The sequence below is a fragment of the Stylophora pistillata genome, chromosome 11 (genome assembly GCF_964205215.1).
Source record: "Stylophora pistillata chromosome 11, jaStyPist1.2, whole genome shotgun sequence".
NCBI lineage: Eukaryota > Metazoa > Cnidaria > Anthozoa > Scleractinia > Pocilloporidae > Stylophora > Stylophora pistillata.
In genome coordinates this window covers 16,143,400-16,167,986 of record NC_142529.1, presented here as the reverse complement: position 1 = coordinate 16,167,986, position 24,587 = coordinate 16,143,400, and the positions used below count along the sequence as shown (strand labels likewise).

General features: G+C 37.9%; 3 protein-coding genes and 1 pseudogene across 3 annotated transcripts; 2 read left to right on the top strand and 2 right to left on the bottom strand.

Annotated features, from left to right (window-relative positions):
* Positions 1-5,053: 5,053 nt before the first annotated feature.
* Positions 5,054-8,629, bottom strand: LOC148720294 (5-hydroxytryptamine receptor 1F-like). The gene is made up of 2 exons (XM_088737307.1): positions 8,521-8,629; positions 5,054-7,125 (listed from the first exon to the last, which is right to left on the bottom strand). Exons 1-2 carry the CDS (start codon positions 8,563-8,565, stop codon positions 6,541-6,543), a joined length of 630 nt encoding a protein of 209 aa, XP_088593433.1. The 5' UTR covers positions 8,566-8,629; the 3' UTR covers positions 5,054-6,540.
* Positions 8,630-9,711: 1,082 nt separating this feature from the next.
* On the top strand, positions 9,712-10,773 carry LOC111340590 (uncharacterized; annotated as a pseudogene).
* A 1,968-nt stretch (positions 10,774-12,741) lies between these two features.
* LOC111340589 (melanocyte-stimulating hormone receptor-like) lies at positions 12,742-14,239 on the top strand. Its single transcript, XM_022947459.2, has one exon. It carries the CDS (start codon positions 12,824-12,826, stop codon positions 13,766-13,768), a length of 945 nt encoding a protein of 314 aa, XP_022803194.2. The 5' UTR covers positions 12,742-12,823; the 3' UTR covers positions 13,769-14,239.
* A 5,093-nt stretch (positions 14,240-19,332) lies between these two features.
* Positions 19,333-20,978, bottom strand: LOC111340588 (5-hydroxytryptamine receptor 1D-like). The gene has a single exon (XM_088739216.1). It carries the CDS (start codon positions 20,477-20,479, stop codon positions 19,526-19,528), a length of 954 nt encoding a protein of 317 aa, XP_088595342.1. The 5' UTR covers positions 20,480-20,978; the 3' UTR covers positions 19,333-19,525.
* Positions 20,979-24,587: the final 3,609 nt, after the last annotated feature.

Sequence of the window (24,587 nt, the reverse complement as noted above, 5' to 3'; positions counted from 1 at the left end):
ACTCTTACCTAATAACTAAGGTTTTCGATAAGCAATTAAGAATAAAAACCAGCGATATTAAAGAATGACGTTTCGACGGCTCCATGCCATCATTCTCAAATTCAAATAAATACATTTTGTGAGTTCATTATATAGAAAAAGTACGTGTGGAGGTCTCAATTCATATGATTAAGAAATGAAAACGATGGATAAAAGATAAAAATAGGTGAATAAAATACAAGCGTGGTGCGCTTGAACTGTCAGATAAAAGGTTTCGCTTTGATGGTGTCAGATTGAGTTTTGAGTGTTGGTTTCTGTCTTTGATGAAGAGCATTTCATAAATTAAATAATCCAGCTTCCGACGGCATTTCTTGAAGATCTTTGTTCCTTAGATTGCGTAGGTGTTTACCAATGACAAAATGCTTTTGTTCTTTAATGCGTATTAACTTTTTATCTGACAGTTCAAGCGCACTACGCTTGTATTTTCTTCACCTATTTTTATCTTTTATCCATCGTTTTCATTTCTTAATCATATGAATTGAGACCTTCACACGTACTTTTTCTATATAATGAACGCACAAAATGTATTTATTAGAATTTGAGAATGATGGCGTGGAGCCGTCGAAACGTCATAAAGTGCCCCTGAGATCAAAATTTTCTTACATCATTTTTTTCCATTTTCGTGTTCAGTGTGTCTCCTTCACCTACTCTGCCAAATTTCAGTTTAGACCGAGCACCAGAAATATCTTTTTTCGGGCCGTTAAATTCACGATTTCGCGTCCGCCATTATTTGATCATGTTCCGGAAGTTGATCGCAGGACTCAGAGGAAGTGACGTCAAAGGCTCAACGCGAAAATCTCACATGGCAAAATGTCAAGCAAACATAACAGAGTGCTTTACTCTATTCTTACAAAAACTAAACAAAAATGACTGGGCATCGATGCGTAATTCAAAGCTGAAGTAATCGTGCAGACCATACAGCAGGTATTTCTCTGCATCGGAGCATTCCAAATAGATCAGAGCGGGAAAAACGGATGCGATTTGTGCGACCTCGCCGAGTAAACTTCAATCCTACAGAAATACTTGTGGTCTGCTCCGAACACTTCTCGGAGGACTGTTTCGAGAGATCTGTGTACTTTGAAGGATCGAGGCGAAGAATTCTGTCGGATTCAGTGCCTATCGTTGAAGAAGAGAAGGGACAAGAACCTGTCAAACTATCAACCATCTGACAGCCAAGTCAGCGTGCTATCATCCCAACGCCTGTGACAAACGAATTTAAAATCAGGCCAACTTTTGCGAAATTTATTCGCAAGACAAATGCGCCTCCGTTGCACCTTTCACGGACAAAACAAAGAACCACTTCTGTTTCATTTCAAACTGAATGCCACCGGTTCAGTCTTCTATCGCCCTACAGAGCTACTCGGAAAATCGTCATAACACTACTTGCAGACTGCATCTAAGCCAAAAAATACTTTGTAACGCAATGAGGTCACAGCTCTAAAAGAATTGAAACAAACTCTGCTTTAAACCTCACCGAAGCCACACAACAATAGTTATCATGAATAAGATAGAAAAAACAAAAGAGACCAAAGTGCAACTCAACAACAGAGTTCACTTCAAACCTCTCAAAGCACCGATTGTAAAAAAAACACGTAGGAAAGAGTTAATGAGATCATTGACCAAATGCATCGGGGAAAACACATTGATGGCTTAGAAATGGCTTTCACAAACTCCCAATAGCCACCTTCGGATACACAATTAGCCATTGCCGAAAACTATTTTTACTAATCACCCGATCATTTCTTACAAAAAAGGGAAATCCCTTACGACAGGCAAAAATACAGTTCGAAGGCGATAAAGCGATGCGACCACAAAAGCCACATGGAGAGTCCGTGCCGTTCTGTGTTTATTTTTATTGGCATGGCAAAAATTCATCGTTTGTCGGCGCAAAACTATCCACAGAAGCTTCAGATGATTTCTGGGACAATTCATGGTCTGAAAAAGTCGACATTTTCCGACTGACAACGAAACAGTTCTCAAAAAAGTAATATGTGTGATTCTCTGTGCAGCGAACAAAGAGAGTTGTGACAAAGTAAAGCATAAGTTTGTTGAGCCTTTGACGTCATGATGACGTTTTTTCGGGCTCTGCTGGAACATGTTTTCAGCAATGGCGGACGATTTTTGGACGACTTTCAAGCGGTAAAAGTTGGTCATCGAAGGTTTGTTTTGAGTTTTTAATGGCAAAAAGAGTCTTAACTTGACCCAATTCAACATTGTGTAAACAATTTAGGCCAAAATAAAATGGTCAATTTTCGTCTCAGGGGCACTTTGATATCGCTGGTTTTTATACTTAATGTACTCTTATCGACGACTATATTCATCATCACAGTGGTGAAATATTGTGGACTCACGAAGTGCATCCGAGTGAGTCCGACACAAGTTTTGACCTACGAGCCTTGACGCTTCAAGCGTTAATCCAAAGCCAGATCGAAAGACTTAGGGTTTAAAACTCTCGAAATGCCAGCTTTAGAAACTCTTTAAAACTTTAGAAAATCGATAAATCTCCATTAATATTAAAAATTAGACAACCAAACTAAGCCTCAAAATAATCTCCCAAATTTTCAACGATAATTTGCTTTTAAACTTCATCACACTTTGAAGTCATTTTGGACACAAAGCACTCATATTTGGTTCGCGCTTGGTCAGCTTGCGTTGTAAACTCCCGCAACTGTATGCGGGAAGTCGAGGGTTTAAGTCCCAGACCGAACCAACTCTCAGGGTCTTAAAATAACTAAAAGAGAGTTTATTACATCCGAAAATAGTAAAACATTCTAGTCTTCTTGAATGAGGACGATAAACCGTAGGCCCCGTCTTTTGCAATTTCCGTACTGTACTGGTTTGCAGGGGACGTCAAAGAACTTCTCGCAGAGTAAGGAGCGTAGCATTCGGTGTTGTGGACTGGCCTTATTGTCATATATAAAGCTTTAAGCTGAACTGGACCAGCCTATCTAAATATGTCGCAGATGCATCAACAGATTTTTGAGAAAGGAACGTTGCGACCCTTAGCATTGGTAAGGGTCGCCTGTTGAGGAACTCCTCGAAAAGTCTGACGGGATCTCTCAGATCGCCGTCCGTGGTTCACAATTCTCGCTGAGTTTTCCGATGTTTCACCGTTGAGTCACCAGTCCTTGTTATATTCTCATTAAAATGTCTGCATTTTGTTATTTGCTATTTCTTTTTTTCCTTTCGATTATTTTTTTTTTAATTTCTCCTATTCAAGGGGAAAAAAATGACATACTGAGTTTACAGCAACCCTTCTTCCTCATGACACGTATATAATTTTGATAAAAAGGTCGATCTGAAAGATAATTCCGTAACAACTGATAATGGCCAATTTTAATTTATTCGCTTTCTTAAACTTCATTAACATATACAACGATTACAAGTGAGGAAATATCTTCATGCATTTACAAGCTTAATGGACATTACTTGAACAAAACAAATAAATTCGAGACTAAACTGGAATCATCTCCTGTATAGAACATGAGTGTCAAGCCCTTTCTCCAATTGAGCAACAAAAGCTGATTTCGTTTTTCGTAACATACAAATACCTAAATATCGTAGAGTACTCTTTGAAGTTGTATCCACACACCATAAATGCTAAGATCGATATACATGAAAACACCTACATATCTTTTCTTTCGAAGATGACTTTTTGCGTTGATGAAAAACTTTGGTGGCACGAAACATTCTTCTCAAACGATAGAGTGAGTGATTCCATAACCCTTCCTTCAGTTCTTTCGATGCAAAAAAACAATGCATATCAAACCAAAACAAAGAAAAATGGCTATCGACAAATCTCAAGGAATAATTTTTTAACTTTTTTATTCTTTGTATCGAAATATATATATATCTTATAGACGTTTCCCAGGAATAACTGTGACTTGAAGAGTCAGCTTTGAAGTATCAATACGACTGTCATTCTGGAGTGGTCTAGCTCCATGGACAGCCTGTCCAATTGTCTGTTTTACTGCTTGTCTGGCTTCAATAATCTTCCAGCGGTAAAGAAACCGGTTTAACGTCGAGTTAAAGTATTCTAAGACTGCTCCTACTTCCCGTATGAACGCTAAGCGCGGGGGATATGTTTTATTAGTATATACTAAAACAGTGGATAGCGTTGAAGGCGCGTTCTGATTGGCTAGTCAAACTCCGAATATCCTTGCTATTTACCTCGCAGATTACAACGAGGGATATTTCTTCCAAACAGCACGATTATTTACTCTACTGATAATTTTTAAATTAAGACTTCCTTAGCAACGTTCACATTTAAAATGCGTGGGAAAATAATCTACCGTTTAAGGTACGAATTACAAATAAGAAGAAAGCATAAAGTCGCAAAGACACTGTTCGAATACCGGAAGGTGGAATGCTCAGAATGAATTTACAACTAATCAACTTGTATTTTCACTGTAGTAGGTTCACTGAGTCGTTACAAATAACAATTTCCTGATATTTCTGCATACAGTACAAGAATTACGCATAGAAAGTATCACATAGATACTTTATCACAGAGTAAGCTTAGTTTCGCTTAACCCCCAAACTCCCAACATCTGATTGGTAATTCTCCCCTTTAGCTGCTGAATATTTCTTTGTGAATTGGTCTTGAGAATTTGGTGTTAGATCAGGATAACAACTTCCACCTGATAAGTTTGAGTATTCTGTTTGTATACCATGGGGAGAAATTACACGTTTAAACACTGCTAGGAGTTAAAAAGTTACTAAAGTTTGGCCTTAAAAAAAACTTTAGGATGGAGTAGCATGAGGAAACAGACATCTAATCATTTGTATCGTTAGAAGAACCTTTATTGAAGGATTGTGACTAAGTCTTAAGACTTGAAACATTATTGTTCCAACAAAAATACAATTTACGAGCGAAATTTATGGTCTTTGAAAAGTTTTCAAGTGCTTATTTACATCAAATTACACGAGAAATCATGATATCACTTATTAATAATTAGCATGCAAAAAACATCACTGAATGTCAAGACAGACGAGATTTTGAACTGCGCGCGGCCTGTGAACAACTGATCCGCTGGAATCAATACCTTTGTTAAATATTAAAAGACTGTCACTCAAATGTCATTTAACCACAAACCTGTAGGCGAGTAACAATACTAATCAACCAAATAATTTGTTCAATCGGAACCATCCTCACTTGAAGGTTTTGAAACCTCAGGCGTATAACTTTAGCACTGAGCGGCTAACGATGAAAGAAGCTTGGCAGTTGTTGAAAGCGTTCGTCATGGTCTGTTCTTGCGACCTCATCATGGTCACCGTGTTAGGATGGAGAAATCCAGAACATCGATAATTACTTGACAATGAAAGCAGGAGCGGTGCATTTTGGTCCGAAAAATTGATTTATTTGATGAAACGTTTTAATTTTTTTAGTCATAAACTAGTGGGCAGTACTACACGAACTAAAAAAAGTGAAACTTGTCTTGGGCCACTACTACATTAATGCGTTCTCGTTTTAAAATGCGTACTCTAAGTTTGATTGTAATTCAAGACATGTACAGTTGAAATCAGACTTGAAACAGCCTATTAAGCCGCAGTAAAGGGCTGTTTAGAACCTCTCATCTTTGAACGATTTGTTGACTACTGTAATTTAAGTAACATTTGTAAATGAAGTATTTTGCCCCCAGCAAAGCCCAGCTTAGGGCTTGATGGTGTTTGAATGAGATTGTAGCTCCGTATAAAAGAGTAAAGAGTTGAGTACAGTAACTGAATGTTTTTGACGAGTGACTTGCGACCACCAGTCAAAAATTCCCTTCCAAAATAAAGCTACATGTCAGCACGTTATAAACATATGCTAGATTGTGTGCTGATATTGTGGTTCATCTTAAACTGAAACATAAACCCAGTTTTGTTTTTGGCAATATGGAGTCAAGGTAAAGCTAATTTTTTTTTCTAACCTTTTTTTTATCGTATCTTGATCAGCTCTCGTAAACTACTCTTTGATGTTTTATCCCAAGCCTTCAAACGAGAAAGATTTGCATGAGAATAAATGCCTGCGTTTATTTTTTCTTTCGATTTGACTTGTTGTTTTCATGAAAAACGTTGGTGGAATAAAGCACTCTTTTTAAAAGATGTAGTTAGTGTTTTCAAGGTTTTTCATTCAATTTTTCATATGCAAAAAAAGGAACAACAACAACAGCAAAGAAAAAAATTGCGAACGACAGTCTGGAGCAACGATTGTTTTTTTGCATCTTATTTCCTCCTATGGAATTACATATCTGTTGAGTGTTCCCTCGAACCGAGACTTAATGAGTCAGCTTTGGAGAGGGATCTAACTCCGTGAATAACAAAAGTTCTGTCTAATCAACTTCTTCACTGCTTGTCTCACTCCACTAATCTTCCAACAATAAAGGAACGGATTCAACGTGGAGTTAAAGCAAACTAAGATGGCTCCTACTTCCCGCGTGAAAACTAGGTGCGATGGATATGTTTTCAGCTATAGCTGATCACTATTTCAACTGAATGAAATGGTAAATAACAAACAACTTAAGCTAACTGCACCCACAGTGCACTGTATACTGCCTTTCTGTATCGCGTCATGTCCAGTACATTTAGCTGACTCAGCTGTTGTTGAACACGATCGTTTACATGTGTACGATGATACCTAAGAGCGCGAAATATTTTTGTGTACGAGGTAGTTGAGACTACTAGGCAAGATGCTACAACCATACGGCCAAACCAAGAAGTGATACGGTAATCTAAAGTGTAGCATAAAGCACCGAGACCAGATACAATCCAAAAGGTAGCCACAACGACACCTGTACGCTTCAAAGTTACAGTTTGTCTGTATCTCAGCCCCAGTAGCAGAGCGAGAAGTCTGTCCACACTTATGGCCGTCATTGTCAATAAAGATACAGAACATAATGCATAGCTTGCCATGTGGGTTGCGTCCCTTACAGGTCGACAAAGACTCCAGTTTTCTTGAGCCACGAAGATCCGATAAGTAGCATAAAGTGGCAGGGCAACAAGACCAACCAACAGATCAGTTGTTGCCACACAACGATACAAGAGTTTGGACGGTGGGTGAAGAGAAGATTCTTTGTGATTCTTTCTGTTGTTTCTGTAGTTCTCCTAGATAAGAAAGAGAACATACCAGTTCTTCAAATGTCGTCTGCATTTCACTTCCTGTTAGATTTGCTACTGCCATCATTCAGTCGTTTCTTATTTCTTGCGGTTATCTCAGATTACAACGAGGGATATTTCTTCCAAACAGCCACGATCACTTACTCTACTAGTAATTTTTAAATTAAGACTTCCTTAGCAACGTTCACATTCAAAATGCGTGGGAAAATAATCTGCTGTTTAAAGTCACAAAGACAACTTTTCAATACCGGAAGATGGAATGCTCAGAATGAATTTACTACTAATTGACTTGTATTTTTCACTGTAGTAAGTTCGCTGAGTCGTTGCAAAAAACTATTGCCTGATATTTCTGCATGCAGTACAAGATTTACATAAAGAAAGTTTAGTGTATCACCGATTAAGCTCAGTTTCGTTGAACCCTCAAACTCCCAATATCTGATTGGTAATTCTCTCCTTTAGTTGCTACACATTTCTTTGTAAATTGGTCATGAGAATTTGGTGTTAGATCAAGATAACTACTTCTACCTGATAAGTTTGAATATTCTTATTACCTGTTTTCTGGATAATGTATGAATACCATGTGGAGAAATTACATGTTTAATCACTGCTAGGAGTTAAAATGTTAATAAAATTTGGTCCTATAAAAAACGTTAGGGCGGAATAGCATGAGGAAACAGATATCTAAGTATTTGTAAGATTAGACGAACCTTTAGTGAAGGATTGTGATCAAGTGTTAAAAGACTCATCGTTATTTCAACAAAAATATAATTTGCGAGTGCAATTTATGGTCTTTGAAATTTTTCAAATGCTTATTTACATCAAATTACACGAGAAATCATGATTTTACTTATTAATAATTAGCATGAAAAAAACATTAATGAACATCAAGATAGACGAGATTTTGTCTGCGCACGGTTTTTGAAGTTCATTTAACTGATTCGCTGAAATTCGCTGGAAAAAATCCAGAACAATCTTAATAAGTAGTTTCTTAGAAATCGACTTTGAAATGAAAGCTAGCGCTAAGAAGTCACGACGTTTCGACCTTTCTGAGGTCATTTTCAAGTGAGTAAGTTTTCCAAATCAGCATAAATATGTTGAAATAACTTGGATATATCAACAAAGTTGAAGTGGTAAATTGGCCACCGTAACGATTACAAAAGCTGACGTTTCAAGCGTTAGCCCTTCGTCGGAGCGAATAGAGGAATTGTGGGTTGTATGTACTTTTAAAGGCAGAGAATGGAGCTACGTTATTGGTGGGAACATGGCAACGAGAAAAACAAGAATAAATTAGTGGAATGAAAAGCGTTCGTTGATCCCTGTGGGAATTAGAAAACGGAATGCTAGATCTTTACTAATAGGGGAAAAAGGGAAAAGATAACTTACGATTTCCTGGCGTAGCTCCTTTGTGAGTTTCTTGAGGCTTGGCATGGTCCGCTGTTCTGAATGCTGTGGATTGAAAAATGCTAAGACAAAAGTTAGTAGTCGCAACAATCAAAATACAAATAGAGTCCTAAAGTGCTTACGTCACGTTTCCATAGCACCGGAATTCTGTGGTCTAAACAAACCAATATGGCGTCCCTAGCGTGACACATTGTCGTTGACCTCGAACACTTCAAGAGCTATAATAGCGCATTTTATCCTCCAATAATAGAAATAAGATAAAGAGATTCAAGATAACCTTTGGCCTTACTATTGAAGAGTATAATAAGCGGACAAAAGCACCTGGTGAGCAATAATTCGAGTCAAAACGCCACGGAGACGAAGTTTGCGATGGGCCAGTGTTTTCATCCAGATTGCAATCACACATCTGAAAGCCACTGCTGCCGATTCTTTTCGTTTCCAGACCAGAAAAAACATAAAACACTCTATGATAAGTGGATATCATTTGTAAGGTGAGTATTTTTCGAAAAATATATATTTCGATGCTGTACCATCGATTAGAAATAGCTGTTTTTTTTTTTATCTCAAACTGATTCACGATTAGCTGTTTCTCTTTCTTGTCTTATTTCTTTTCTGATATTATCGAATTATCTTTTATCTGATAAAAAGATAATTCGAAACAGACACGTAAGTTGCAATATATATTCCGCAATATAAACATTAAATTGGAGGTGAAATCGGGGTTGGGAGTTCTTCGAATTGAACATACGTGTTGTGATCCCAAATTGGCAACTTACTGTGACTTTGTAGTCCTTATTTTTCATGCTTGCTTGGACTTCACCTTTGATGACTCCCCTGGAATAAATAAAGCTTTGGACATGGTCGGATTTGAAGTGGTTTTCTCCGCGATCAAGCGATTTCTGCTCTCCAGAAAAGAAAGAAACGAGTGAGCATATCGATAAAGACGCCATGTTTGAAGTATGAGTTTAAACTGTTTAGACCAGAAAAAAATGCTGTCATGGCAACGTGACGTCACACTTTAGGACTCTATGAGTAAAGGCTGATAAATATGTTGAAGCAAGTTGAAGACGATAAAATGTGGCGAACGCTAAAATATGTGAAAAAGTGTAAACAATATAAAATGGAAGAGAATAAAAGAATAAAATAATAAAATAATCTACAAAGCGCTTGTAAGATGATACACTTAGTGTAATGCCTGATCCGGAAGCAGCCTCAGAATTTCTGGAGACATTGAACAAGTCTCATTCCTCTATTGATTTCACAATGGAACTCCAAGAAAATGGTAGGCTTCCCTTTCTCGGAATGGATGTTATCAGGAATGGTTGCCGCCTAGACACCATAGTCTACAGAGAACCAACGGACAAAGGGCTTTTGCTACACTATCACAGTCACGTTGACGCCAGATACAAACGGTCACTGCTGATCACCATGCTAAACCGTGCGTTTCAACTCTCGTCTACGTGGAAGTTTTTTCATGAGGAATGTGAACGCCTTAAAGAGATCTTCTCCCGACTGCGCTATCCTGACGACCTTGTGCAGTCAACCTTTCGCAGATTCGTTGAATCAAAAGTGTCTGAGGATTCACAAACCGAATGGCTGATAAAAGAGAAGCCCCAGTCAGAATCGTGTTGCCTTACAAGGACCAGAAATCTGCAAATGTAGTACGAAAACAGTTGGCTGACCTCAGTCTGAAGATCAACGTAGGTATTAGCCCATTTTATACAAGTAAAAAGATCAAGAATGAAATTAAGGTCAAGGAAGACAAACCGCCTCTTGTGAGTCAACAATGCGTGGTGTATTTATTTCAGTGTGGTCTGTACGATGCAGGCTATGTCGGCTACAAGTGCCGACACTTACACCAACGAATAGTCCATTTTACAGTTGTGTGCTCGGTTGCCAAGCCTTTGAATGGGAGTGAGGCTAGGGTTGACCTTGTTATGATACAAACCTTGCTGCCTTTTAAATGTAAATCACTTTGTTATCATGTTAAGTAGATACAGGCCTCTATCACAACAAGGTCACCTTCGGACACCACCTCAGAGAGCAGCACGACATGGAGGCAGAAGACATCACACAGAGTTTTCAAATCTTAAAGAAGTGTGAGAACAAATTTGACTGTCTTGTTTTTGAAATGTTTTTTTTTTATCAAAGACTAAAACCAAAGCTAAACAAACAGTGCGATTCAATTCGCGCCAAACTATTTGTTTAGAACAATTCGTGCCACGATTATTTTATTCTTTTATTCTTTTATTCTTTTATTCTCTTCCATTGTATATTGTTTACACTTTTTCACATATTTTAACGTTCGCCACATTTTATCGTCTTCAACTTGCTTCAACATAGTTATGCTGATTTGAAAACTTCCTCACTTGAAAATGACCTCAGAGAGGTCGAAACGTCGTGACTTCTTAGCGCTAGCTTGTATTTCAAAATCCAGAACATTATCGATAATTACTTGAAAATGGAGGCAGGAAATAGTTTTCCTGCTACTCCATAAGACTCATCTCGAAGCGAATCAGAGTTCAATAGTGGTTTACACTCGTGTTATAACTTTGCACTCGTGTTGCGTCTTTGCATCCGTGTAGCATGAAAAATGCACTCGTTCTCAGCCAATCAAAACCGCGTAATTTTCTCATGTATATTATCATCAAAGAAACTGTGGTTCTGCGTCCATTGAAGGCGTTACAGGATATCTTAGTTTTATGGACTGACTTGATGATGTAAATAGGCCACTGTAACGAGATAATCCTTACGTCAGAGCTCATTTTGTAATCATTTTGGACAATCATATTTTCTTTTTTTTACAAAAACGAAGCTAACATCCATCAAACAACCAATGGGCTGAGTACCAGGGTTCTTGCATCAGTCTTAAAGAGTCCACTACATACTTGAGGTAGTCTTGTTCTTTTACTTCCATGAAGTATTTCAGATGGACTTCGTTTAAAATTCCGCGTGGCATTGTTTTGGTATTGACATTTATGTTTCGTAACCAAGGTTAGGAGAACCAGTCTCTCATCGACGTTGCATTAATTCTGTGTGATGTTTTATTTTCTTCCTGTTTACGGTGTTTCTTCGAGTAATTCGTCTGAAGAAATAGGAAAGCTGGATTCGTCTGGTAGGTACTAGTATTTATTTTGTTCCTGTGGTCATTTCGCCGACAAAGACTCGTTTGTTTGTTTGATTCAACATCAGTGGGTCAACTGCGACAACTTATCTTTTTCTCTCTTTCCGAGGCTTTCTCATTCAACGGTTGTCAAACGGTTGTCATATTCAACTTAAAAAACATCTGAATAAAAATCATCGGACCAGTGAATTCCGTCCATGTGGACCTCTCAACCTGCTCACTAGAAGGTTTTCTTCATTTTGATCAGCTAGGTAGTTGACTTTTATTGGCTGATGGCTTAAAGTGCTCAATTTCTATGGGCTGCTTAACCTGACGGTTGGAATTAGCCTGTCCAATTACAAGTGATTACAGTTGGTCTTAAAAGAGTTGCTTGGTTTCGAAGAAATTGATGCCTTGATACTAGGCTCGTCATCAGCATCATGTTCTATCATCCCGCCGGAACGTTTAATTTGATGTTTGGACGCGCACAGCTAAATTGAATGACAATGATATATGATAACGTTGTTAATTTTGGCTGTTAACCGGATTGACAGCTTTGACAGCTTCGACTCTTTTAGTGCGGATACAACAGAGGAGACAAAAATTTTTCATGACAAAGTTTGTCCATTGATTTTATCGGGACAATTCTAGATTGTCTGCTAGTGCGGGATGGCCCCTAAATCTAATCCAAGAAGAAACGGTGTGAAAAAAGGTGTCAGATTTCGTAACTTACGAAGTGAAGCTCAAATAATTTAATACAGGTTGACACCTCTGACCAAATATTAATTTTGAAAATTTTTATGTATCGATGGATATCAATCTTTTTTTTTTTTTCGGACCGAGTGCATCGCGAGCTTGAAATTTTTCCTATAAATTTCCCGAGGCTGATAATGAGTTAAGTCTCAAATTCAGTCAGTTAATCTGACTGAATTAATAAGGATCTTTCCTCGCAACTTAAAATGATATTTAAGATGTCTGTGTGCTTACCAGTTATTTCTAATTCATGTCTAACTCGCCACTGACACATCAGATCATTTTCTTCCGCAGTATAATGAATAAACCCTATTTGACAAGTGTTAAAAGGTTCTTAAAAAGGGAATAAGCTTTCAGTCTGCGTGGTTAGGGCTGTGTTGTTTTGTAAGAACAGATAACCCACAAGAAAACGGAAACGAACACAAAATAATGTCTACGACAGATTTCAGTAGTGGTGGAACACACATTAAAACATTTCTAGACCTGCGATGCTCCCCTACTTTGGTCGGTGGAATTCAACTCGCATCAACCTTTTTCGCAGCAGTTGACATTCTCCTCGCCATCACAGCTTTTCTTGGCAATTCTCTGATCCTTGTTGCCCTTCACAAGGAATCTTCCCTTCATCCGCCGTCCAAACTCCTGTATCGTTGTCTAGCGACAACTGATCTGTTGATTGGTCTTGTTAGCCAGCCTCTTGCTGCTACCTACTGGATGTCCTTGGTTCACGAACACTGGAGTATTTGTCGATACACAAATGGCCCAGCATACATAACAGGCGTTGCCTTAAGTGCAGTTTCTTTACTGACGATGGCGGCCATAAGCGTGGACAGACTTCTCGCACTGCTGTTGGGGCTGAGATACAAACACATTGTAACCTTGAAGTGTTTATATATCATTGTCACTCTATTTTGGGTTTTATCTTTAACTTTTTCTTTAATTGCCATTTTTGTTAATCGTATAACTGTCCTGTACATCCGCATTGTTATACCATTTTGCCTGGTTATTTCACTCGTCTCTTACACAAAAATTTATTGCATTCTCAGGCATCAACAGTCTCGAGTAAAAACGTATGTTCAACAACAGCCGAGCCAACAAAATACACTGGACTTGGCGCGTTACAGAAAGGCATTGTACAGTACACTATGGGTGCAGTCAGCATTTGTTGTTTGTTATGCGCCATTTTATATAGTGGAGACTGCGATCGCTCATACTAAAACATATTCATCATATTTTATCGTGCTACGGAAAGTAGCAGTTGTCTTAGTTTACTTTAACTCGACGTTAAATCCGTTTCTTTACTGCTGGAAGATTAGTGAAATAAGGCAAGCAGTGAAGAAGACAATTAGAAAAGCACTTTGTTGTCCTTGGAGTTAGATCACTCTTGAGTTACGCTTTAGTTAATACTTTCAAAGTAGACTTAAAACAATTTGTTCCAGAGAACGCTTGACGAATATGTTATTGAATAGGAACAAATTAAAAGTTAAAAAAGATCGCTGCTTGATAGTTGTCGAAGGAAGTATTTTCCTTCATCAATGTCTCATGTTCATTCTTGGTTTTCAATACGAAGGCATTGGTCAAAACTTCAAAAAGTAGTGTACGCGAGTTGTTCGAGGTACAATAACAGAAAAAAAAACTTCAAATTTAACTCATACTTAAAAGAAAGCACTTGAGGTTGATGCCATATTGCCAAAAGAGCTGATAGAGTATTGGTTGCGAACTTGTTCTGACATTGCTATAATGTCAATTTAACGCTTGATATAAATATGTGAAGGCTTTTTTGTGTGTCACTTGTATATATTAACGATACTTAAGAAATTTAATGAAATTAAATCGACCATCACCGGCTGTTCGTCTTTTCTGAAATAATATGTTAAGGGGCGTATGGCAATATCAAATAAAACAGATAACAGTTTTTAAAAAACATGCAATAGAAAGGATTACTCCATATCCCGTTGGTAACTGATTAAGAAAATTAGAAATGAATAAAAGGCTGATAGTTTCGAAAAACTGTTTGGGGCTGCGTCGGTGGGAGTAACGAAATAATTTGGATATATCAACAAAGTTGAAGTGGTAAATTGGCCACCGTAACGATTACAAAAGCTGACGTTTCGAGCGTTAGCTTTTGTAATCGTTAAGGTGGTCAATTTGCCACTTCAACTTTGTTGATATATCCAAATTATTAAGAAAATTAGAGCTTGTTATCTAAGCAATCTCATTATCGTTTTCTTAAAAAGTGATATATCCTATGTCTTTGTGTTTTCCGAGGGGATTAACTTTCAATGCTAATTTCTTTTATGACTGGAATCAAACTTTAATAATTGAGGTAAACTGGTAATTGCAGCACCTTACTGAATATTAGTTTAGCTGCGGTTGATAATTCGGAATAATCAAGAAGAATAAGGAGGATTTCCAAGGATAGAATTTCTAGACAAAAATTAAACAAATTATAATTGCATCTTTTAGCGATTAAATCACTCGTCTGTTTTTTCAACTTTTTTTCCGTCGTTTAATAAAAGACTGAATTTAAAAAAAACCAATATAGAGTCCAAAGAGAAGCAATTAAGTACCGAAATCTAAATGAATAATTTAGTACAAACCCCACACTTAAAAAGAGGCCGTGTATGTCATAGCTGACTGATGTCAATTTATTTCAGAGTGCGTCAGTGTTTGTTCATTAAGTTATGAAATAGACGGGTGGTTTGGAGAGCTTGAAAGATGCCTTAGAGCTCCTTGAGACGTAGCCCAGAGCAACTAGAGATTCATGAGTAAAACTGCTGTTAATAAAGGTAGAATGAAATAAATTGTTTATCACGTGATAACAGTTTTTTTTTTACTGTCGACACTGTTGGCGATCTCGATTAACAACTATTTTGTTCACATCAGTATTCAAATTTAACTTCAGTTATCAGAGTACAATTGTTCATCGCTCAAAAGAATCGTAGCTAGAAGAGCTCAACGACCTGGGGATTGGGTTCGCTTTACATGAAAGCTTGCTTGTATAGAAAAATACTTTTCTCGTCTTCTTGTTAACAAGACGTTGGAAAAAAAAAATTGGACCAAGATTCTGTGGAGCGAGCTTTGGCTTGCAATTATTCAGGACAATTCGATCTTACGTGAATTTGCTGGCGAAAGAAGGAGAAAAAGAAATTGCTTAAAATGTTTTCCTGGCATAATATTTTGCTCTTGTTTATGTTTCTCTTCTAGCTTCAGTCTGAGACGAAACGTAGGAGAAAGAGTTGCAAAATGTGATCAATCACATAGTTTATTTCAAATATTTTAGGGAAGTTTGCATTTGTGGCCTTACATATTATTTTTGAACAGTTGTATGGTTCATAAGGCGAATGTCACGATTCCAAGTTATTTCTTTTGCAGGGTTGGGGTAGGAGACGTTAATCTCCCACACATGAGATTACTGTGTGATGGATGTCCTCCCCTGGGGTGGGATGGGTGGGAAGGTGAGATCGATATGGACTGAAGCGGCTGTCAGAGGCGCCTGAGAAACTGCCGACGTCTGTTCTCAACCTTAACAACATCTCATTGTAACAAACCTGTAATTCAGCTCTCTGCAAAAGGTTTGAATAAACACCATATTAGTATATTTCATATTCATCATATTTTGTCGTGCTACGGAAAGTAGCAGTTGTCTTAGTTTACTTTAACTCGACTTTAAATCCATTTCTTTACTGCTGGAAGATTAGTGAAATAAGGCAAGCAGTGAAGAAGACAATTAGACAAGCACTTTGCTGTCCATGGAGTTAGATCACTCTTGAGTTACGCTCGAGTCAATACTTTCAAAGCAGACCTAAAAAAATTTGTTTTAGAGAACGCTTGACGAATATGTTATTGACTGGAAAGAAACTAAAAGCTAAAAAAAGATCGCTGCTTGATAGTTGTCGAAGCGAATATTTCCCTTCATCAATGTTTGATGTTCATTCTTGATTTTCAATACGAAGGCATCGGTTAAAACTTCAAAAAGTTGTTTAAGCGAGCTACTTGTTCGAGGTACAATAACAGAAAAAATTCAAGTTTTATTCACACTTACAAAAAGGCCGGCACTTGAAGTTGATGCCATATTGCCAAACGAACTGGTAGAGTATTGGTTGCGAACTTGATCTGACATTGTTATAGTGTCAATTTAATGCTTGACATAAATATGCGAGGATGTTTTTTTATGTCACTTGTATATACTAACGATGCTTAAGAAATTTGATGAAATAAAATCGACCATCACCAGTTGGTCGTCTTTTCTGAAATAATATTTTAAGGGGCGTATAGAAATTCCAAATAAAACAGTTAACAGTTTTTAAAAAATATTTGATAAAAATGATCGCTCTATATCCAGTTGGTAACTGATTAAGTTGTGTCCTTATTTATTAGTTCTATATCTACTAAATCTAATTAGGAGCGGTTAGCTATTCCTAACTATTACTCATCAGCCTTACTTAAAAAGGTTTGAATGGAGCAGATGGAAAAATACAAAGAGAATATCTTAACTATTGGCCTCAGAAAATCAGAGCCTGTTATCTTAACAAATTGCATATTTCAGCATCAAAAAAGTGATAAAATAGAGTTTCCTTATTGTTTTGTTATACAGCTCATGTCTTTGTGCTTGCCAAGGGTATTGATTTCAATGCTAATTTTTACTTTAATTAAACTTTAGTCATTGAGGTAAACTGTGAAATGCAGCCCACATGTTATTGAATATTTGTTTAGCAGCGGTCAATAATTCGGAGCAATCAAGAAGAATAAGAAAGAGAATTTCCGAGGATAGAATTTCTATACAAAATTGAAATAAATCATTGCATCTTTTAGCGATTAAATCACTCGTTTGGTTTTCATCTTTTTCCCCGTCGTTTAATAAAAGACTGAATTTAAAAAAGAATATAGAGTGGAAAGAGAAGTAATTCAGTACCGAAAATCTTAATGAATAATTTAGTACAAACCCCACACTTATAAAGAAGCCGTGCATGTCATAGCTGACTAATGTCTTTTCAGAGTGCGTCAGTGTTTGTTTATTAAGATATGAAATAGACGGGTGGTTTGGAGAGCTTGAAAGATGCCTTAGAGCTCCTTGAGACGTAGCCCAGAGCAACTAGAGGTTTATAAATGAAAACTGCTGTTAATAAACGTAGAATGAAATAAATTGTTTATCACGTGATAACACTGTCGACGCTGTCGGCGATCTCGATTAATAACTATTTTGTTCACATCAGTATCAGAGTACAATTGTTCATCGCTCGAAAGAATCGCAGCTAGAAGAATCTAACGACTTGGGGATCGGGTTCGCTATGCGTGAAAGCTTGCTAGTACAGAAAAATACTTTTCTCGTCTTCTTGTTAAGAACACGTTGGAAAAAAAAGAAAATTGGATCAAGGCAGACAGGACGGAAAATGCGTGAACTGTAAGTACCTCCCGTTGTCCCATACAAAGCCTTAGAAACGTTTTTTAAGGTTTTTTATGGGACAACGGGAGGTACTTCCAGTGCAGGCATGTTCTGCCCTGTCATGTCTCATGGACGAGCTTTGGCTTGCAATCATTCAGAACAATCCGATCTTACCTTAATTTGCCGACGAAAGAAGGAGAAAAAGAAATTGCTGACAACGTTTTACTGTAGCTTCTAGTTCCAGTCTGAGACGAAACGGAGAAAAAAATAGTTGCAAAATGTGATCAGTCACATAGTTTATCTGAAATGTTTTAAGATAGTTTGCATTTGTGGCCTTACATATTATTTTTGAGCAGTTGTATGATTCATAAGGCGAGTGTCACGATTCCAAGTTATTTCTTTATACATGGGGCGGACCATTTACTCTCTAGGGGAGGGGTTTGAATGATTTGGAGAAAAAAGGGAGACAACTTGGTATAGAAGGTCAGAGGGCGAGTATACCCAATAACCTGGTCTTTCTTTAGGCGAAGCAGTGCATTTTGGTTCGAAAAATTGATTTATTCGATGAAATGTTTTACATTTTTTTAATCATAAATTGGTGGGCAGCACTACACGAACTGAAAGAGTAAAACTTGTCTTAGGCCATTACTACACTACTGCGTTCTCGTTTTAAAATGCGTATTCTCAGTTTGATTGTAATTCAAGACAGCGGAAATCAGACTTGAAACAGCCCATCAATCCGCGGTAAAGGGCTTTTAAGAACCTCTCATCTTCAAACAAATTGTTGACTACTGCTATTTAAGTAATATTTGTAAATGAAGTATTTTTCCAGCAGCAAAGCCCAGCTTATGGCTTGATGGTGTTTGAATGAGGTTGAAGCTCCATATTTAATAGTTGAATCTAGTAACTGTATGTTTTTGACAGGTGACTTGCGACCACCGGTCAAAATTTCCATTCCAAAATAAAGCTACACGTCAGCACTTTGAAAACATATGCAAGATTAGATACAATGAATATATGAAAGTTCATATATTTTGAACTGCGGTATTAGATACGTATGATACACGATCCTCGCAGTAAAGAGCGCTATTTCTGCAATAGCGAAAATCAGACCTGAAAAAAATCAGGCCTGTACGGGATTCGAACCACTGGCCGCTGCGATACTAGTGCAGCGCTCTACCAATTGAGCTAACAAGCCAACTGGGAGCAGGCCGTTAAGTTGATTCGTAATAAACCCGTGATGATAAATAAGATACAATGAATACATGAAATCGTGTATCATACATATATGCTAGATTGTGTGCTGATATTGTGGTTTACCTTGAACTGAAACTTAAATCCAGTTTTATTTTTGGCAATATGGAGTCGAAGTAAAGCTATTTTTTTTTTTTAATTTTCAGCTCTCGTAAACTACTGTTTGATGTTTTATCCCATGCCTTCAAACGAGAAGGATTTACATGAGAATAAATGCCTGCACATATTTTTTCTTCCGATTTGGCTTGTTGTTTTCATGAACAACGTTGGTGGTATGAAACGTTCTTTTGAAAAGAGATAGTGTTTTCAATGCTTTTCATCCAATTTTTCATCATCAAAAAAAGGAACAACAACAACAGCAAAGAAGAAAACTGCGAACGACAATCATATCTCGTGCAGCGATTGCTTTTAGAATCTTATATCCTCCTATGGAATGACCGTATCTGTCGTGTGTTCCCTAGCCGAGACTTAATGAGTCAGCTTTGGAGAGGGATTTAACTCCATGAATAGCAAAGAGCTTGTCTAATCAACTGCTTCACTGATTGTCTCACTTCACTAACCTTCCAGCAATAAAGGATCGGATTTAACGTGGAGTTTAAGTAAACTAACACTACTCCTACTTCCCGTATAAAGACTAGGTGCGATGGATACGTTTTGCTATAGCTCATTACAATTTCAACCGAATTAAACGGTAAATAACAAACAACTAAAGCTAACTGCACCCATAGCGCACTATACACTGCCTTTCTGTAACGCGCTATGTTCAGTACATTTGGTTGACTCAGCTGTTGTTGAATGTGATCGTTTACATGTCTATGATGATTACTTAGTGCGCGAAATATTTTTGTGTACGAGGCAATTGAGACTACTAGGCAAGATGCTATATTTATACGGCCAAACCAAGAAGTGATACGGTAGTCTAATATGTGGCCTAAAGCAGCGATACCAGATACAATCCAAAAGGTAGCTACAATGATACCTGTGCGCTTCAAAGTTACAATTTGTCTGTATCTCAGCCCCAGCAGCAGGGCGAGAAGTCTGTCCACACTTATGGCCGTCATTGTCAATAAAGACACTGAACATAATGTATAGCTTGCTATGAAGGCTGTGTCCCTTGCGTGTCGACAAAGACCCCAGTTTTCTTGAGCCACGGAGATCCAATAAGTAGCATAGAGAGGCAGGGAAACAAGACCAACCAACAAATCAGTTGTTGCCAAACAGCGATACAAGAGTTTGGAGGGCGGGTGAAGGGAGGATTCCTTGTGAAGGGCAGCAAGAATCAGAGAATTACCAAGAAATGCTGTGACGGAGAGAAGAAGTATTATTGCTGACATATAATTTGACTGTTGTTTCTGTAGTCGTCCAACATAAGAAGAAGAACATATCAGTTCTTCAAATGTCATCTGGGTTCCATGGCCACCTGCTGTTAGATTTGTCGTCGCCATCATGAGTGATTTCTTTATCAGCAAGAAGAAACAACTGGCGTAAAAACAAAAGCCCGCTTGGCCACGATCCCTCTGTAATTATCACTAAAAGACGTAAAGATCTATCTTAAACATAGTTTAAGTAAAAGTGGCGCAGCCCTCCGGAAAATTTTACCCTGTAACCGTTAGGGAGATAAAATTGCTATACAATTTAAGGCCTTGTTCCGTCTTGAATTTATGCATCAGATACAGTGGCGCCAGGCTTCTAATTTCCAAAGAAACTGTTAATATACAATCAGCAATTTTGTACTTCCAAGATTAGTTTTTTTAGCATAGATACGAAATTATTAATTTTATCCTATAACGTGTTGAATTTTTAGAGTGTATAAAATTAGATAAAAGAGTAAAGTAGAAAAAGGCCTACTCTGGGACCTTAAGTTGCTTTAAGTCGTCTTAAGTCGCCTTAAGTTGCCTTAAGTTGCCTTAAGTTGCCTTGAGTTGAATTAAGTTGCCCCTAAGTTGCCTTAAGTCGCTATTGGTTACGCAATGTTATAAGGGTTCCACCCTAATCCCAATTGACTTCATTCACTCCACTCTAATCATAAGGGTCAGAGGAGGAGGCATGGTGGCTAAATGGTTGGTGCACTGGACTCGACATTAGTCCAGTTTTGCTAACTTTGATTTTATCTCTTAAGTCAAATAAAATCGCTTTAAGTCGCCTTAAGTCGCCTTAAATCGCCCTAAATCGCCTTAAATCGCCTAAAGTCGCAATGTTGTTTCAGCCAATTTTGCTTAAGTCGCCTTAAATCGCCCAAAGTCACCCAAAGTTACGGCGACTTAAGGCCCCAGAGTAGACCTAGAAAAAGCGCGTGCCTCCTCCCTCTCCAGCGACTGGAAGAGAAGTCTGACATTCCGCTATCGGAAAGAAATTGAATGACTACAAAAATGTAAGAAAAATGAACCTGCATTAGAATTATCTCGTAATCCTTCGCAAACTGGAGTGTCAAGTCTTCGAAATGTTGTTAATTAATCGAGTAAACCAGACATTTTAAACCCTCAAACAGACTCCAATCGCCTGAAAAGATTTGTTCTAGTATCAACGCTTCATACTCCATTCTCATTTCTTCATAGAGAGGTTTGTTGGCGGAAGAAAATTAAAGTAAATCTACGATGTTCTGTAATGACAATTGTGTGTCCTATATAGCTATCGGCCATGGGATTATGTCTACGACAGGTGTTTCCCTACAGATATTACAGAATCGGTACAGTGGCTGTCAGAAGTATTTGAATAAGTTGTTCAACACAAATTTTTTTCTTTGCGTCATTTATTGAGGTTTTTAATTTCCAAGTGGGACTAAATGTTGTAGATGAAAGCAAAAGCTTATCACCAGAGATTAGTTTATACTCTCTAGCTATCATAATTATCTTTTAACCATGAGCCTTAACAAAATAATGTTTTCCGTGATAAAACGCACGACGAAGTTCCTATTAATAATGGTAATTGAACTGAGTGGAGTGCAATTTGGTCTAAAATCATATGCGTGATTTCAAAATTAAAAGAGTGCACTAACATTAATTTGTATTTTCCGCTGATTTTCGTGCGATGGACTTCGACGTAACTGAAAGAGAAAATGTTTGAAGTCTTGAGATATTGCCATACTCTCTGCTTATCAATTTGTTTTACTCTGCTGCATAACCAGAAAGGTATCAAGATGTATTCAACAGCTGGCATTTTACTCTTGAACGGCATAAACAAACAAAAAATTATCACTTCTCCAAGAGAAATATATCTAGGAATTATCTATAACTGTTCATAACATGGCGTGACTGTTAAGAAATTACATTCATGCGTTTATCCAATTGGTGTTGTTTCGTTAAGTTTGAGTTTGCTTTAAGAGGTTAATTCACACAGTCAACATTACGTTGTATGTGTTATAGACTACAAGCAGTCCCTCCCTCCGCGGGAACTCCATGATTGAGGCACCCTACTTTTTTAGCGCCTCACTCATGGAGCTCCCTGGGCGCATCCGCGTCACTCCAAGAATTCCCCATGGCGCGCTAACATCAAATTGTTTTCACTGATATTTTTTACTCGCGCGACGAACTTCGCCTAAAAGGAAGGACTGCGCGTAGTCTATATTGTGTAATTTTGATCTCATAAAATGAAGATAAAACTGCCATTCACAGCTAAGGATAGAGGATTCACAGCGATGACTTTGAGATGACTTAGGATTTGCTCAACCGAAAATAGAAACTTCAAGTCTAAAACGCCAACCATAAGAAATTCAAACTTGACTTGCGTGACTTTATCAGAAAACTTTATCTGACTTTATCTGACTTTATCTTTATAGAACTATTCAAAATTATCAAGAGAAAATAACAGAATTATACTTAGGCGTAGCCAACTGGTTTAAAAACAATGTTCTAAATTTAGCCTTGGAACTGACTAACTCTTCCAGCTTTTCAGTCAGCGTTTGAATTCAACGTACATTTCTGAGGAAACAAATCAGTAACGCGTGGAAACATATAACTCTACAAAGAACATACAATGCCCTACTTGTATATACCACTTGTTACCATTGTCAGAGAGGTCTAGTCAAGTGAACAGGGCTTCAGTTTGGAACCACTCAGTCATATTAATGGACCTTTATGGACTGCCGTCATACTGACTAGACTGTCCTTGGAAATACCTGATTGGTTCGACATAATTATAAGAGGGTCTCAATGGGGTTAACTTCTAGTCGCGAGTAAAACTGGTTAGGGATAGAACTGACTTCCGGTGTGGAAACACTTCCGGTGTCGAAAAAGCTAGTCATTCACTAATAAAAGCTTTTTCAAATTAACATTTCTTTACAAACGCCTCATTATGAAAAATTACAGCCAAATTCGCGCAGTTCGTTGGTTTTGTAAACGACATTCCAAAAAAATTATCCGTTAACCGTCAAATGACCTAAAATTTAACCTCAACTGTCAAAAGGGCTTATTTTTAATCGTCAACCGTAAACTTGACCCCCTCATTGAGACCCTCTTATAATAATGTGAGGAGTTTTCACGGCTTTGTATATGCGTGTTGATAAACTTTTGTGTCATGCATTCTTCGACATTCTACCGATATCATATTAGCCCATGAGCTGGCGCTCATCATTAGAGCTGGCACTCATTGTTAGATCTGCAGGATGCGCATTTCTTTGCCCATTTATCGTATCTAGAAAGATTCAGATACGAGTCGGGGAGAGGTTTATTGGTTTTGGACTCCTTGCCACACATCGGTCAAACGTTTGCGCATGTTTGAACGATGCTATGACTAGTTGGCGAGAAGGTGGCGTACGCGTGCTTTTTAGGCTTGCATAAAGAGTTGTCTCAAACAAGTAACGAACAACTACACAAGCCACTGTGTTTTAGGAGGGTATCATCAAACTTTTACGCTAAAGTTCAAGACAGAGTGGTAAATACACAGAATACCCGTGCCAAGCAGTTTGTGTTCGAATGGGCTTTGTGTTTGAATAAGCTCTGAGATCTAAAAATGTCAAGTTTTCCTTTGCCCTACTTTTCTCCTTATACAGACTTCTATAAACGTCTCAATTTCCTTTTGCTTACGCTGCGAGACAGTGGTTGTTTCGATTCTTACAATTTCCTTTGAAATTTGCGCGGGAGAATCGATCCCCTTGCGCATGATCAACACGTATGACCGCAGTGTCACCCCTTGTAGATCTCTCGCCGGCTCGCATTGCTCAGGGATTTCAACTTTCACGTGGGTGGAGAAACAGCTCATGCTCACGTGCTAGTGATAAGGGCCTGCTCGCAAAGCTAGTAATTATGTTTTATCATCAGCAACGACTGTTGACCAGTTTACAATATCATTCAGTAAGATCTTAAGATCATTAAAATGACGTCAGGCCTATATCTGAAGATCAGCGAGGTAGCTCAAGGAATTCTTTATAGCATACAGTTTGTATGAAAAGTACAAGGTACGTTATTGATAAAGATGAAAGATTGGTATTAATCGCTTGCCTGCCAGCAGTTCAGCGGTTCGCATTGCATATTTTGTAATTCCCATATTTTTCTAATATTTCGTGCCAAATCATGGCCAAACCCACAGCGGCTCTCAACGCGGACTCTGCTGGGGCCACCG

Bases quoted from the DNA above. Each gene is read 5' to 3' on its own strand.
- LOC148720294 (XM_088737307.1), bottom strand. From the start codon at position 8,565: ATGCCAAGCCTCAAGAAACTCACAAAGGAGCTACGCCAGGAAATC. The intron at 7,126-8,520 runs GTAAGTTATCTT...TTTCTTATCTAG, and splicing joins AGGAGCTACGCCAGGAAATC to GAGAACTACAGAAACAACAG.
- LOC111340589 (XM_022947459.2), top strand. From the start codon at position 12,824: ATGTCTACGACAGATTTCAGTAGTGGTGGAACACACATTAAAACATTT.
- LOC111340588 (XM_088739216.1), bottom strand. From the start codon at position 20,479: ATGATGGCGACGACAAATCTAACAGCAGGTGGCCATGGAACCCAGATG.